Consider the following 16,848-nt stretch of genomic DNA (forward strand, 5'->3'; position numbering starts at 1 on the left):
AGTACGGAACCTCAGGGCCGACTGGCTACTGGGTAACCAAGGACTTTTACGGATAAAATACAAGAACCCGGAAATTTCATGTTTCTATGTTTCTTTTTATTAAAGTTTTCTTGTGGCGTGTTGTCTGTGTGTATAAAACAATGTTCTGTGTCTTGTGTGGCGTGTATTTGGCTCACTAACTGTGGTTGCGCTGCAGTTGCTGTTGCGTCGCGACGTCGTTGTCCCGGAAAATCCGTTCCGGAATCAGGAGGGCCGTCGAGGTAATGGCGTATCGACGGGGTGCCAAAACCGTCGGCGCCAGCGGGCGTTGCTGGACTCGGTCGTTGCAGGCGTCTTCCTTCATAGGCTTTTAATCGATCTGCCCACGAGAGTGCCCCGTATCCGGACAGACCGAGAAGGGAAGTTCTCCTTGGTAATTAGGGGTCCTCAGACCCCGAGAACATTGTTGCTGATCCTTTACGTTGAGGCGCGAGACCACAAGGGATCTGCGGGCCGAACCGTGAAGAGGTCAAACCGGTATTCGGGTGAATTCCGTGGACGTTCACAAACACTATACAGAAACTTGACTACACTCACGGACGCCTGGTACAGAAGAGACCTCGAAATATGGAAGCAAGCTTCCTTTTCGACTTTTCCATTCCATTTTCCACATGATCCTCCTTTTCCTCCATTGACAGCAGCTCGTTGCATATGTAGCCTACTGTGGTGCTATCTTGGTGTCAGACTGAACAAGGAACATGAATTTTCTAGAGCTAAACATTCAAAACTACAAACGAAGACAAAAATCTAACGATTTGTAACCAACCGGTTACAAAGTGTTTAATAAAAGTCAATATTTTTAGACGTCTGATGATGGGTGAAGAAAAGTAACCCGAAACGTTACGTAAAATTTAAAAAAGTTGTTTCACTCACCGAAAAAACTCAATAAGCAAAAACCGTATAAAAAGTACCGGTGATAAACTTTAATTCATCAAAACATTAATTTGCAAACTACGTTAAGAAAAAAAGTCAAGAACATGCTTATTCACTTGAGACAGAACTGTGTGAAATAAATTCTTATCAAATCCTGATAAAACTCAATTTGTAAATGTATGTTCTTTAGAAAGATGTTTTCAAAATGGTAAATTTGGCATTTAACAATTGGCAGGTATTAAGTGGCAGTTTTTCAAAAAAATGTGGTAAGTTCAGTTTCTTTTGAACTGGAACACTTGATTAAGTTTGAACTTTTACTGTTGAAGGATTGCGCAAATATTATTTTTCATTCCTTCGATGCCTACGATCTGGCATCTCTGCTCGCGCAAAAGAAGTTTGCTGCTCATGACCAGGGGTGCCAGGTGGTTTTGCCAAAATCAGGACAACGTGAAGAAAAAATCAGGACATTATTCAAGACACCTAAGAATTTATGAATTTAACATGCAACTCTTTTTAGATTGCATAAATTAAGGAAAATTACAGGTGCTGTCTACGCCCTCATTTATGCAACACACGTAAGCAGCTTGTTGGCTGGCCTGGAGTTCATATCGATAAACACCATTTAAATATCATCTGAACCGAAGATTACCATCGGTAGGGTATAGCTTTCCTAAATGGGCCTTTCGGGTTATTTGCGCCTACGGCCGTTTGACGTAATGGCTGACAAGACAACATATCTAATGAATGCATTTTGCGGGTGATACGCTTTTAACATAAGGGTAGAAAGAATTTTATGAATAAACCAACTCAAAAAAACAAAAAAAAACTAACAACGTTTTGATACCTTTTGATGTAATATTTTGACTTTTAAAAATTTAACGTAAAGAAGCTCACAACAAAAACTTGGGTTGTTTTGATTTCTTATTCAAATGAGCTTTAGATAAATCAAATTTAAGCTTTGGTGATGGTTTAATAAATATTGGAAAGTGTAGAATAAATATATGATTTTTATCAACATTACTTTGAATCCAAGCTCTAATTAACATCTTAAGAGAGAATTGAAGATCTCTAAACGGATTTGATAAAGTTTTTCTTATAGATGAACTGCCTCCATAATACGGCATCCCTAACTTTTATTTGATTCTATAAAATAATAAAAGAAATTGAATTTTTTAAACTTCAGCTTTGTCGTATGAAAGTTATCAGTTTCTAGCATTTCCAATGAAATTATACGAAAATATTGCCAAAAAAACACAATTTTCGCCTGAAATATAAATAGTTATGATAAAATCGATTTCTCATAAACTGAAGGAAATTTCAACATGAAATTTACTCCAATGTATAGAAAACAGATGTCTGCTCATGTGTATATAGTTTGTGAACACATATGCGATGTAATATTTGATTAAATCAGTATTATTTATAATAGGCGCATATAGCCCGATTCTCCCCTAAAACGAGTTTAACTTTTTTTTTTAATCGCAGGTTTGTTCGAAGTTTATATAATTTACTTTCAAATTCGATTATAATTGAGATATTTTGCTGAAAATTAGGACATTTTAAGACAAATTTTCAAAAACTTCTGTTGAGCTTCGATATTTCACAATAATCAGTCTGTATCATTTGTCTTGATGTGCTCTTCATACATACTGATCTAGCATGTGAAAACATCCACCTGGACAATACGAATCGCTGATTCCCCGGATTCTCTTCCATTCGCATCGCCCTAGTGCCTTTGATATTTATCGCCTCGAATCAAATGCTTTCCGCCGTTTATCAATCGATTAGAAGGGGAAATTAATTTCATTATTTACCAACACTGATCCACTTTGGTTCCATAATAGTGTTATCAGTCGTGTACATTTACATATTCGTCGGTGTTGATTATCTGCTGATTATTTCGTGTGGGAGGGTTCGCGTTTGATTACATTAATATGATTTATTAATGCTATAAATTACTGTTCCCGTACAAAGAGCCGAAGGTACCGATTACTACCGATACCTTTTTTCAGCCAGCGATGTTCAAATGAGTATTTCTTTCAATTGACGTAAACAGACTGAAAGCATTGTCGACTCAAGTTGGAAACTTCTGTCGTTCTAATGAAGTCATCAGCGCGGGAAATTTTTTAAAAGAGCAACATCTGGACGACAAACCACACATCTTGATCGGGATCGGCCTTGCCTTCTTATCATGTCGGATTAATCAGGATAGTTGAAAGTTTGCCATCCTTCATTACATTGATTGAAGTTGACCGCCTACGACAAGGCGGAAGAACAAAAATTTTCCCGCGCATATCAGCACTTTCGAAAAGACACAGAATCAGATTCGATCCCTGCTTGCTTACTTCGAAAGCTTCTTGCGGTGGTAATAGAAGCAGATTTTCCAGGTCAATCGACGTCCCGGATTAAATTGCCTGGACCCGAAAAAGAAGAAGTCTTCAAGGGACTGAGAAACTTGATACAGTTATTTGCTGCGCGTTTCCTATTTTACGCCTACAATTATTATTCTGTTTTGTCGTTGTGAATTTATCGTTTTATTTGTCTGTCAGAAATTGATACTGCCGCAAATCCTTATTTTGGGTGTGGTACGAAGTTTTTATGTTCTTCTTCTGAAAGAAACTGTTTCCAACAGATGACAAATCAAAGAATGCAAACTTCCGCCAGTTGGGACTGAATAAATAATTTTGAACCAAAACCAGCCCAGGATACGATTTTTCTCGTTCGTATAGCTTTAAATGAAAGTTTTCATTGAAGGAAATACATATTCCGAAGGCTGTATAAGACTGTTTCAAGTTTCCAATTTTGTGAACTAATTTTTTTTGCATGTGCTAAAAGTTCTACGATAGATATGAATTAAATATTTGAATAATTTTGAAAGATTTTCATATTAAAACGTGAAATCCTGTAAACAACTTTTTTCTGCTTCTGAAAAAATTTAAAAAAATGAACCAGCTTCCGGATCAGGATTTTTAATTCCCGTTCCCTCTCTGAATCCGTCATGTATCGATTGAAATTAATCAACCGTAATTATCGCAAATATAAGCACAAGTTGCAGAGCCGGAATCGAATGATGACGACGCCGCACTGCCGGCCGGATTTTTTGAATAGAGGTTCCCTGCTGGTTGGAGACAAATTCACTTCCTCTCGATTTCAAATTTCTCGAGGCAAGAATGAAACATTCTCCGTATCCCTCTTTGCTCCTATCGGCGTCTTTGGATTCCAGACTTCCTCTCATCAGAAAGGTAAACTAAATTCTCTGCTGCAAATGAGACGCAAAATTTCATTTCCTAATGATTAGACGTAATCTGTTAGGCTGGGAAAGTTTGTCAATTTTTTGGTAAAAAAATTTCAAATTTACAAAATTTTGAAACATTTAAAAAAAGAAATCAATAATTGGAATTTAAAAGTTGAGATTCGATATTTGATATTCAAAATTTTGAATTCTATATTCGATATACGCCGAATAAAGAAAATTAGTACTTTTGAAAAAACCAAGGATAAATAATGAAACGGGAAACCTAGAACAGAGAGAAAAATCCAAAATCTTCGTATCGGAATCGAGTAGAGTTTTGAAAAATTTTAAAGTTATGAATTTTTAAATTTTGAAAAAATACAATAAGACACGAAAAACCAATAACAAAAACCAAAAACTTCTACGAAAAAGTTTTAAATTCAATTTTAAATGCATTGATTATTCATTCATAATTTGAAAAACAAACTAAATGATTAAATCTGAAAAACTAAATTATTATCATAGTATTGAAATTTAATAAAAAAAAAAAGGTTTTCTAGATAATAAAACAATCAAGAAAATCAAAAATCAAAACCATAAAAAAAATATGCAAGTAAAAAAAACCAAGCAAATTGAAGAAAAATCAAGAAAATCAAAAAAATCTACAAACCAGAAAAAATTAAGAAAATCAAGAAATACAAGAAAATCAAAAATATCAAGAAAATCAAGAAAATCAAAAAAATCGAGTAAATCAATGAAATCTTAAAAAGCAATCAAATCAAATCAAGAAAATCAAGCAAATCAAGAAAATCAAGAAAATCAAGAAAATCAAGAAAATCAAGAAAATCAAGAAAATCAAGAAAATCAAGAAAATCAAGAAAATCAAGAAAATCAAGAAAATCAAGAAAATCAAGAAAATCAAGAAAATCAAGAAAATCAAGAAAATCAAGAAAATCAAGAAAATCAAGAAAATCAAGAAAATCAAGAAAATCAAGAAAATCAAGAAAATCAAGAAAATCAAGAAAATCAAGAAAATCAAGAAAATCAAGAAAATCAAGAAAATCAAGAAAATCAAGAAAATCAAGAAAATCAAGAAAATCAAGAAAATCAAGAAAATCAAGAAAATCAAGAAAATCAAGAAAATCAAGAAAATCAAGAAAATCAAGAAAATCAAGAACATCAAGAACATCAAGAAAATCAAGAAAATCAAGAAAATCAAGAATATCAAGAAAATCAAGAAAATCTAGAAAATCAAGAAAATCAAAAAAATCAAGAAAATCAAGAAAATCAAGAAAATTAAGAAAATCAAGAAAATCAAGAAAATCAAGAAAATCAAGAAAATCAAGAAAATCAAGAAAATCAAGAAAATCAAGAAAATCAAGAAAATCAAGAAAATCAAGAAAATCAAGAAAATCAAGAAAATCAAGAAAATCAAGAAAATCAAGAAAATCAAGAAAATCAAGAAAATCAAGAAAATCAAGAAAATCAAGCAAATCAAGAAAATCAAGAAAATCAAGAAAATCAAGAAAATCAAGAAAATCAAGAAAAACAAGAATATCAAGAAAATCAAGAAAATCAAGAAAATCAAGAAATCAAGAAAATCAAGAAAAACAAGAATATCAAGAAAATCAAGAAAATCAAGAAAATCAAGAAAATCAAGAAAATCAAGAAAATCAAGAAAATCAAGAAAATCAAGAAAATCAAGAAAATCAAGAAAATCAAGAAAATCAAGAAAATCAAGAAAATCAAGAAAATCAAGAAAATCAAGAAAATCAAGAAAAACAAGAAAATCAAGAAAATCAAGAAAATCAAGAAAATCAAGAAAATCAAGAAAATCAAGAAAATCAAGAAAATCAAGAAAATCAAGAAAATCAAGAAAATCAAGAACATCAAGAACATCAAGAAAATCAAGAAAATCAAGAAAATCTAGAAAATCAAGAAAATCAAAAAAATCAAGAAAATCAAGAAAATCAAGAAAATAAAGAAAATCAAGAAAATCAAGAAAATCAAGAAAATCAAGAAAATCAAGAAAATCAAGAAAATCAAGAAAATCAAGAAAACCAAGTAAATCAAGAAATCAAGAAATCAAGAAAATCAAGAAAAACAAGAATATCAAGAAAATCAAGAAAATCAAGAAAATCAAGAAAATCAAGAAAATCAAGAAAATCAAGAAAATCAAGAAAATCAAGAAAATCAAGAAAATCAAGAAAATCAAGAAAATCAAGAAAATCAAGAAAATCAAGAAAATCAAGAAAATCAAGAAAATCAAGAAAATCAAGAAAATCAAGAAAATCAAGAAAATCAAGAAAATCAAGAAAATCAAGAAAATCAAGCAAATCAAGAAAATCAAGAAAATCAAGAAAATCAAGAAAATCAAGAAAATCAAGAAAATCAAGAAAATCAAGAAAATCAAGAAAATCAAGAAAATCGAGAAAGTCAAGAAAAATCTATAAAGTCAAGAAAATCAAGAAAATCGAGAAAATCGAGAAAATCAAGAAAATCATGAAAATCAAGAAAATCAAGAGAATCTAGAAAATCAAAACAATCAAGTAAATCAATGAAATCCAAAATATCAATCAAATCAAGAAAATCAAGTAAATCAAGACAATCAAGAATATTAAGAAAATTGAGAAAATCAAGAAAATCAAGAAAATCAAGCAAATCAAGAAAATCAAGAAAATCGAGAAAATCAAGAAAATCAAGAAAATCAAGAAAATCAAGAAAATCAAGAAATTCAAGAAAATCAAGAATATCAAGAAAGTTAAGAAAGTCAAGAAAATAATGAAAATCAAGAAAATCGAGAAAATCAAGAAAGTAGAGATAATCAAGAAAATCAAAATAATGAAGATAATCAAAAAAAACAAAAAAAATCAAGAAAATCAAGAAAATTAAGAAAATCATGAAAATCAAGAAAATCAAGAAAATCATGAAAATCAAGAATATCGAGAAAATCAAGAAATTCAAGAAGATCAAGAAAATCAAGAACATCAAGATAATCCATAAAATCAAGAAAATCAAGAAAATCAAGAAAATCAAGAAAATCAAGAAAATCAAGAAAATCAAGAAAATCAAGAAAATCAAGAAAATCAAGAAAATCAAGAAAATCGAGAAAATCAAGAAAATCCAGAAAACCATGAAAATCAAGAACATAAAAAAAAACAAGAAAATCTATGAAATCTTAAAAAGCAATCAAATCAAGAAAATCAAGAAAATCAAGAAAATCAAGAAAATCAAGAAAACCAAGAAAATCAAGAAAACCAAGAAAATCAAGAAAATCAAGAAAATTAAGAAAATTAAGAAAATCAAGAAAATCAACAAAATCAACAAAATCATGGAAATCAACAAAATCAAGAAAATCGAGCCATCAAGAAAATCAAGAAAATCAAGATAATCAAGATAATTAAGAAAACCAAGATAATCAAGAAAATCAAGAAAATCAAGAAAATCAAGAAAATCAAGAAAATCAATAAAATCAAGGAAATCAAGAAATGCAAGAATATCATGAAAATCAAGAAAATCAAGATAATTTAGAAAATCTAGAAAACCAAGAAAATCAAGATAATCAAGAAAATGAAGAAAACAATGAAAATAAAGAAAATCAAGAAAACAAAAAACGAAAAAAAATCAAGAAAATCAAATAAAATCAAGAAAATCAAGAAATTCAAATAAATCAAGACAATCTTAATGAAAAACAATTAATTCAATAGAATTTTAATTCATTAGATTAATTGAGGAATTTCAAATTAAAATAAACAGAATGAAAAAAAATCGAAAAAATTAAGAAATTCCAAAACCTAAATAAAAATCCTAGAAATTGAAAAAAACAACAGAATCGAGAAAAAAATAAAAAAACACACAAATCAAGAAAATTAAAAATAATCAAGAAAATCAGGAATCAAGAAAATCAAAATAAATCAAGAAAATGAAGAGAAGAATACCAAGAAGATTGATAAAATTTAAAAAAAAATCATGAAAATATGGAAAATCAAGAAAATCCAGAGTACAAACAAATAAAAAATATCAAGAAAATCAAAAAAAAATCAAGAAAACCTTACAAAAAAAAAATATTAAATCGAGGAAATCCACAAAATCAACAAAAATTCTACCTAACCAAATTTTTGAAGGAAAATCGAAAAAATCGGAGTAAGCAGATTGAGAGAATTTCATATCAATTCACAATCTCATTTTGAATTCAGATTAACGGTATTGAATAAATACTTTGAACTACAACGTAGTGTCTTAAAATTTTTTCCTGCAAATTTGCCGTTTTCACCCGGCCTATTCCTCCAAGAAGAAGGAAACAGTTTACAGTTGTTCGTCTTGATCCCGGGTGACAGTTTTCCCTTCTACACAGCTCTCGGCTGATCCGATCATAAACACTCCAAGTGCTTTTCTGTTTTCACAATTAAATTCGGTTTAGCTTTATGTGTTTACACCGCAGCATTAGGGACGGGAGCCGGCAGAATGTAAGTTGGCTGGGCCAAGGATTCGATCGAAAGAGGAAAGGGAGGCTTACCTCGGGACTCAGCGGGAGGCCTCTTCTTCGCCAGAGACTACCGAACGAGAGCTTAGGCCCTCCGTCATGCCCAAAATCTAGGATGTGTTGTCGGTAAACAAGCTGTCGGCTCTTATGTTGCCAAAAGTTGATATACCTAGCAGATATAGATTTTCAAAGCAACTCGACATTTGCGAGATTGGCCTCGGGCAGAATTTATCTGGGTTACATTGCCGGAAAATATAATTATCTTTCTGTGAAGTTTCCAAGATTCGATTCCGACAGGGTGAGAAGTACCGCTTGATGAAATATTGGAGTTTTTAAATAGCAATTATGGAGGATCAAACATACGGGACCTGGTGAGATTTTTGTCGTTAAATACTGCTGCACAACCCATTCATACCTACGTCTTTGGAAGGTTTTTTTTTCAATGATTCGACCCTTTTCAGCTGTGAATGGGATACATTGTAATTTTCTATAACTAACAATGGGTACTCGACTAAAAGTTGTTGAGATATCGCTCCATGGTGGCATTTTGATAAATTTGTACAGATGATTCAATTTTTAATAACGACCGTTTGTTGGTGAAACATATCTTTTGTTATTTAGATAAGTGGTAGATTCAGAATGAACCAAGATGATAAAGATATGTAGTCATTTTTCAAAAATAATTAATTGATTTAAAAACATAATGATTCCAATTGCATATTTTGTAAGTCCGTTTTTACACCTTTTCGAAAGTTGGAAATGAAACACAAAATTTAAATAGTTTGCATTCAAAAATTCTCTTGCTTCTTGAACGTCTCTGTTCTTTCTCAAAAGTACTGAACAGCTATCTTTTAAAGTGTGTAATGCAGTAAGCACACCACTTAATAACTGACTACTTATGATTTCAAGTACTTACTTAGGCGCACAGTTCTCTAGTTGCCAACACCATCGACTTAGTAACGCCTCAAGAAAAAAAGTAATCTAATAAAACGAAGCTTCTTTAAGATGTTTAGGTTGGACCGTGGAACAAGTTCCATTTTATGATCCCTAACTTGAGAAAGTTGTACTTAGACTCTCAGTAAAAGCTAAGTCTTAAGTTGAAACATCCACCTTCGAAGTATAGGAGGCACTTTAATTTGAAGTACTGCTTAATCTAGTATACCTATAATCACAAATGATAACGAAACGATGTGAAGTCAACTTTTAAGCAGAGCTTCTGTTTTGAATAATGTTAAAAAAAATCGCATAAATAAAGCCAATTCTTCAAAATCTATCTCTAATTGTCTATAGATTCGAATGAGCCAGTTAATTCGAACAGTCTAAATATAAACTTTGTGTTTTCTATCAGTTGAATATAGAAACCATAGACATAATATTATCGATGTTTTTAATTTATATAATAGAAAAACTTATTGCTATTTAGTACATTCACTGATCGTGTATGAACCGCTTATTTTAACTTTCTCATATAACTCATATTAATTGATTTTAAAATATGCCTTTAAGATTTTTCATTAAAGAGAGTGAGGGCAGTGTCCTCTCTATGAATAGTTTCCTCGATTTAATGTGTAGATCGGAATATTTCATTGGAGCCAAATTTGAATTTACATTTCATACAAAATTTGTTGTATGATTTTCGAAACCCATCTGCATTTTCAATAATTAGATGACAATTTTACTAATTAAAAAAAAGAAAATAAGGAACCATCCTGAGTTTTTATTTCGAGAACTTTCGAGATTGATTTCGAGATTTTTAGCATCAAAGCTTCAAAACGGCGATTCAAAACTAAAAACTCAGAACCAGATTCACTATCTAAAATTTTCAGTAAAAGTTAGTTCCACAAGCCGGATTGATTTTTTTTTAAATAATTAATCCAGGTTGAAAGCAAAAACTTCAAAATTTAAATTACATATTAATGATTCAGGAAATGGAAAGCAGATTTCACATCTTAAATGATTTTTAAAAATCTGATTTAGAATTCCAATTCAGAAATCGTATGAAAATTCAAAATATAAATATCAAAATTATTATTTTGTTGAGGAATACAAATCGCAAATGATCGCAGACATATCATTTTGATAGAAAACTAAATTTACAAGTTGGGGTGGTCGTTTAAGCCTAATGGCTAACGTGTCTGATTTATAAGCCAGAGGTCCAGGGTTGTATCCCACCACCCTAAACTCTAGGTTAGGTTAAGGAAATTTTGCGAGTCTTCGGACGTAAAATGAACACAAATATAACGAAATTAATCGATGTAACCAAGAAAACTAAAGTTGTAATCTATACGGAGTATGAAACAGATCGCATATATGAATCAGCTCAAGAAAAAAAATCAGATGAAAATCACAAATATACAGAAAATTTTTAGTTTAATTGAAAGTTTTGTCTTATGAAAATCCCTGATTTAATAAAACATTCATTTTAAAAGGCACCTGAGCACAATGATGTTGGAAATTGTTCTTGATTACCAACTTTTGTCACTGACTGTGCGTATTCAATTTTTAATGAAATTTATCACCCAGATAAAAAAAAAATTCTCATGAAATAACTTTGATAATCGTGTTTAATTTTTCTCAAAATTGATCCAAAAGAATTACGTGTTGTCTGATAAGTAAAGTTACAAATACTGTTGCGTGAAAACATTAAACATGAAACCAAAGATCTATAATAGCAACCTTAACAAAGATTTCTGTCTAAGATTTGAAAAAAAAACTACGATACGAAGAGCAATATGCCTAGAATCGTTAATGCAATCTAAATTATAATTTAACAATTTTGATAAGCTATATAAAAGGCAAATCTCTTCACCCCCAAACGAAGGATTAAGCCTCCCTAAACTTTAGAAAAAGCTGTATTTTTTATGCTCGACAAAAATGCTTTTCATGATTCTCTAGGATCACCTATCGTTCAAATCGTCCCGTTTCTTCACAGCAACTCAATGAGAGTGTCCACCCAGGGCATCCCTGAATACCGAAAACGATTAACAAATCCCGGAAATTTCCAAACCCAATAGAAAATGATAATTAAAAAAAAACAATACACGATTTGAATTGGAAAAATGGGTCGGAGGGAAATGTTTTATTTGTTGTCGGCGGAAATCATTATGTTTACTTGGAACTAAGAAATTAATGCCAAAATACTTTTTTTTATAATTTTTAATGGTTTAAAAAGTATATTTTTTTGTTGGTTTTATATTTGATAATTGAATTTTTGAAGCTGGAAATTATTCTAAAAACGTGAATACACCACATGTTAATGGTTTCGTACGCAGAAGAGGAAAAAAATCTCCTTTATGAATTCTTTTTGCAGGATCTCAAGAAATCGAGAAAACTTGAGAAGACATGACGAAAACAGAATAATATGATGTTGCTTAATTTTTCAAGAAACAGACCTATTTACAATAATTCTTTGTACCTCATTAGTGCCTAAAGTGTATCAAGATGTATTTCTCTATGTGAATATCTCTACGCAATAATGTCCCACTTGACAGAGTTGCATGAAAAAATCTGACTTTTGGAAAAGCAATTCATTATATTGATTTTCATTTATTTATTATTGGAGGGTTTGAATAAGTCTTCACCTTTTTATTGTAAAATTTTCCCTCGACGTATGATTTCATCTAAATAGTACTAAAATTTGTTTAAGGTTTTTTTTCTTCTTTTCTGTCTGTCTGTTTCGATTTTGTGTTAAAGGGTGATACGGTCAAAATTTGGTCAATATCAACTTGACGTATTTCTTTCAATTTTGCATTTAAAAAACCTGAACACCCCTCATTTTGAAGGTGTGTGTGTGTGTGTGTGTGTGTGTGTGTGTGTGTGTATGTGTGTGTGTGTGTGTGTGTGTGTGTGTGTGTGTGTGTGTGTGTGTGTGTGTGTGTGTGTGTGTGTGTGTGTGTGTGTGTGTGTGTGTGTGTGTGTGTGTGTGTGTGTGTGTGTGTGTGTGTGTGTGTGTGTGTGTGTGTGTGTGTGTGTGTGTGTGTGTGTGTGTGTGTGTGTGTGTGTGTGTGTGTGTGTGTGTGTGTGTGTGTGTGTGTGTGTATGTGTGTGTGTGTGTGTGTGTGTGTGTGTGTGTGTGTGTGTGTGTGTGTGTGTGTGTGTGTGTATGTGTGTGTGTGTGTGTGTGTGTATGTGTGTGTGTGTGTGTGTGTGTGTGTGTGTGTGTGTGTGTGTGTGTGTGTGTGTGTGTGTGTGTGTGTGTGTGTGTGTGTGTGTGTGTGTGTGTGTGTGTGTGTGTGTGTGTGTGTGTGTGTGTGTGTGTGTGTGTGTGTGTGTGTGTGTGTGTGTGTGTGTGTGTGTGTGTGTGTGTGTGTGTGTGTGTGTGTGTGTGTGTGTGTGTGTGTGTGTGTGTGTGTGTGTGTGTGTGTGTGTGTGTGTGTGTGTGTGTGTGTGTGTGTGTGTGTGTGTGTGTGTGTGTGTGTGTGTGTGTGTGTGTGTGTGTGTGTGTGTGTGTGTGTCTGTGTGTGTTTGTGTGTTGAATGTTGCTCCTATTTCGATTTTCGAATTCACTCTTCAGTTGTCAAAATGCCGTCCAAGGAATAAGAGCAGCGTATAAAAATTTTGCTCGCGCATCGCGAAAATCCGAGCTACTCGCACGCGAAGCTGGCATAATCGCACGCAAAGTTGCCAAATCAACCGTTACAAATGTAATTAAAGTTTTTGGGGAACGTTTGTCGACAACCAGGAAGTCTGGATCGGGGGGAAATCGAAAACCGGAAGCCGCTGAGACGACAAAGAGAGTTGCCGGTTCTTTCAAGCGAAACCCTAACCTCTCTCTCTGAGATGCCGCAAATAAGCTGGGTTTATCGTCTACAACCGTGCATCGGGCCAAAAAACGAGCTGGACTATCGACTTAAAAGAAGGTAGTGACTTCAAATCGCGATGATAAACAAAATACGACGGCCAAAGCGCGAACCCGGAGGCTGTACACGACGATGCTGTCGAAGTTTGACTGCGTGGTTATGGACGACGAAACCTACGTCAAAGCCGACTACAAGCAGCAGAATGAATTTATATAAAAAAAAAAACAACAATTCCTAAGCTTTCAAATGCACCCTTCAGATCTGCAACACGATGTTAGATGAGAAAGATATGAAGGAGATAAATTTGCAAGTTTTTAAAAGAATGATCCCAAACTTTTGGCCGATACACCATACTGAGGGGTGATCCCAAACTTTTGTACGATTACTTAAGTGTCTATTTTATTAATTAAAAGTACATTCTTAAATTTTTACACAAAAGTTTTTGATTGTGTTTTGAGAAGTATAGAATACGGATTCTAATGCAACTCAAATTTTGAAATTTGGATCACCCTATCGCGAGATGTTTGGCTTTGAATATTGAGTGCGATTTTTTGAAATTGTTCTAACTATAGGTTAAGTTTAAGGTGCAAAACTAAAACATTATTTCTGGGTAAAATACCTCTGAAATAGCTATTGCTCATTATCTTTCAATTGCTCATTATCTTTGCAAATCAGAAGATTTGCAATATGTCCTAAGACGGCTGAGATATGAACGATCCTAATTTGAATGTTTTATAGCGTGTGATCCCAAATTTTTGGTCGGCAGTGTACATTTATCTATTGAATGCATCATCAAATCATAAATACATCCAATTTTTTTATATTAAGTTTTTTCTCAAAATAAATTAAATGTTTTAATGCTTGTTTGTATTCTCATTGATGAAATCGTAGAAGAAACCAACATCGATGAACACACCAGTAGCTCCGACTTCACAAGATTTTCCGACAATACCGTTAGAGATTCCTATCAAGAGATTATTGCTCACAGCTGGACCACCGAAATCACCCTTAAAAAATCAAAATACCATTATTTTAAAGAGAATTGTTCTGCAAAATATTTTTGTTTTTCAAAACTTACAGAACAAATGGCAGCATCATCAGATTTGGCGCAGAAAACTCCCGGGAAGTATCCATCGCCCAAGGCAGCCTTGCACTCCTCTTCGCTCAGGGCGTTCAGGTTTCCGTACTTCAGCTTCCAGTTGTTGGTATTTTCCGGACCGTTTCCGGTGTTTCCCCATCCGGTCACAGTGATTGGAGCATTTCCGGTGAAAGGAGTCTTACTCACGGGCACAACATTCACCAGATCCGAGATCTCAACTGATTTGTGGAGTTCAACGATGGCGAAATCGTATTTGCCCTGTCCGGAAGCGATATCGAAGTTGTCGTGCAACCTGAGAGATCTGGGGTGCCGAAACCATCCATTAATGGCATCACTCAACTCCGTGGCACTGTAAAAAACTTGAAGACGATCGAAATCGACACTGGAAATAAGAGTCCATTAACTATAAAGGTTATTCTTCTAAAAGATAAAACAAAACTTACAGATTAGTTCCGTCAAAAAAGCAGGAAGCCTGAGTCAGCACGAATTTCCCAGTGATCAGAACTCCTCCGCAGAGCAGGACTCCTTCAGGTTTCCGGATGGCCACCTGGTAGGGGAACTGCCCCTTTTCGGCATACTGTCCTCCAGGGATGCGAAGTGCGACCGCGTTGGCGTATCCAATAGTGGCCAAAACCACCACCAGGGCCAGCAGCATCGTTGTGAAGGTATTCATCGTTTGTTTGATCCAATCGAGTTTGCGAAAGAGTTCCGAAGTCACCGAGCGATTCCGTTGAATAGCTTGAATTCATTCGTTTTGATAAGAAATTTATAGTCAATCTAGTTTAATTTTAGAATCTTTGGAAAATGAATTGAGGTCTGATGGGTTGAAATATCACCCTCAGAATTTTTGTTTTTCCAAAGATAACACACTCAATGATCAATGTTAGTGGGTCTTACGACTGTAATCTAATCTACTCTACCAATTTAAAACTGAAGTATAGAGGCATTTTACCCCACAAATACGCTTCGAACAGAAATCGAGTTCCTTCCGGTTCTCTAGTGGATCATTGGAACTTTAGATGTACGTCAATGAGAAAGACCGTCAAACGAGGGTTTTTACCATCTTGAGAACATCTTGAAGAATGCTTCAAATCTTGCTTACTCTTCATGCCACTAGCAACTAACTTTTATGAGAGATGTGACAGCTTTTGTGCACGATTGTTCGATATTTTTATATTTTAAATACGAAAACTGTTATGATCCTTTTAAGTTTTAAAATTCCTTTAAATCTTAACTCAAATAATGCATTTTAGATTTAAAAAAAAATAAATTTTACTTGCTTGTTTTTTTAAAAACATAATTTTTTTTACATTTTTTTTTTGAAACATAAAAACATTTTTTTTAAACATAATTTTAAACATGATTTTGGATTTAGACAATGTTCAGCCATAAACATTCTTTTGTCCGATATTCAAAGTCGGAAAAAATAATTGAAAAAAACATGCGTCTTAAGAAAACAGTTTAAAAAAAATAACTTTGAGCATAAGATTTCCCGGTTTTTTCCGGGTTTGCCCAGATTTTAAATATACAATTTAGGAAAAGTGTGATCCGGTCCGGTTGCCAGGATTTCATTAGAAAGCTCGGATTTTGATTTATTCTGATTCTCATTCTCAAGTCAAAAAGCTGCCACTTGTGGCCTAGAGGATAGCGCTCAAGTCTTCTAAGGCAACAGTCCTTAGATCGATTCCCGGTCACGGCATACCTACATAGTACACATTCTGTGGGCTGGGGGTTTTAACATTTGTAAAAGATGCTATCCATCATATCCTCGAAAGAGATACGCTTAGTGTTGAATTTTAAAGGAATCTCTTCGAGGGAACGTCAAGTTTCATTGAGATGCTATATGTGTTTGTGTTTGATTTTTTAACTTTAAAAAACAAATTGTATTGTAAAAATTTTAAATTATGCGTCCAAAAAGAAATAGTTAAAATTTCTTTAAAATTATCATGAAAGGATTTTTGAAAACCTTAAATGCAATTTAAAATCTGCCAAAAAATTAGGATGAAAAAAAATTGTTCAATTTTCTTTTCTAGATTTTTGGTAAGTAAATCCTAGGTTTTTACTAAATTTGCCCGGATATTGCCCGGATTTAGGTTGACTATTTTGAAATCTTATTCCCAGATTTCACCTGGTTTTTTGATATAATAGCCCGGATACGTGCTAAAAAAATACTGGTAAGTCTACTCTTGAATAATCGTACGGAATCATGAAAGTTTTATTAGGTACTATCTGATTTTACCCGGCCTTGCTCGGGTTCACATTAAATATATATCAAAATGAGTCTGTTGACTTTTCGAAATTTTGGAAGCTTTGTAAGTTTGGT

The 16,848-nt window shown here is 33.0% G+C and overlaps 1 protein-coding gene across 1 annotated transcript; it reads right to left on the bottom strand.

Annotated features, from left to right (window-relative positions):
- Window positions 1–175: 175 nt before the first annotated feature.
- On the bottom strand, window positions 176–15,198 carry LOC129752283 (serine protease SP24D-like). Its single transcript, XM_055748069.1, has 4 exons — window positions 14,969–15,198; window positions 14,505–14,907; window positions 14,329–14,433; window positions 176–310 (listed from the first exon to the last, which is right to left on the bottom strand). The coding sequence occupies exons 1-4, from the start codon at window positions 15,196–15,198 to the stop codon at window positions 176–178; spliced, it is 873 nt and encodes a 290-aa protein (XP_055604044.1).
- Window positions 15,199–16,848: the final 1,650 nt, after the last annotated feature.

The sequence above is a fragment of the Uranotaenia lowii genome, chromosome 3 (assembly GCF_029784155.1).
Source record: "Uranotaenia lowii strain MFRU-FL chromosome 3, ASM2978415v1, whole genome shotgun sequence".
Lineage (NCBI taxonomy): Eukaryota > Metazoa > Arthropoda > Insecta > Diptera > Culicidae > Uranotaenia > Uranotaenia lowii.

Bases quoted from the DNA above. Each gene is read 5' to 3' on its own strand.
- LOC129752283 (XM_055748069.1), bottom strand. From the start codon at position 15,198: ATGAATACCTTCACAACGATGCTGCTGGCCCTGGTGGTGGTTTTGGCC. The intron at 14,434-14,504 runs GTAAGTTTTGAA...TGATTTTTTAAG, and splicing joins ATGATGCTGCCATTTGTTCT to GGTGATTTCGGTGGTCCAGC. The intron at 311-14,328 runs GTTGGTTTCTTC...GACCGAGTCCAG, and splicing joins CTACTGGTGTGTTCATCGAT to CAACGCCCGCTGGCGCCGAC.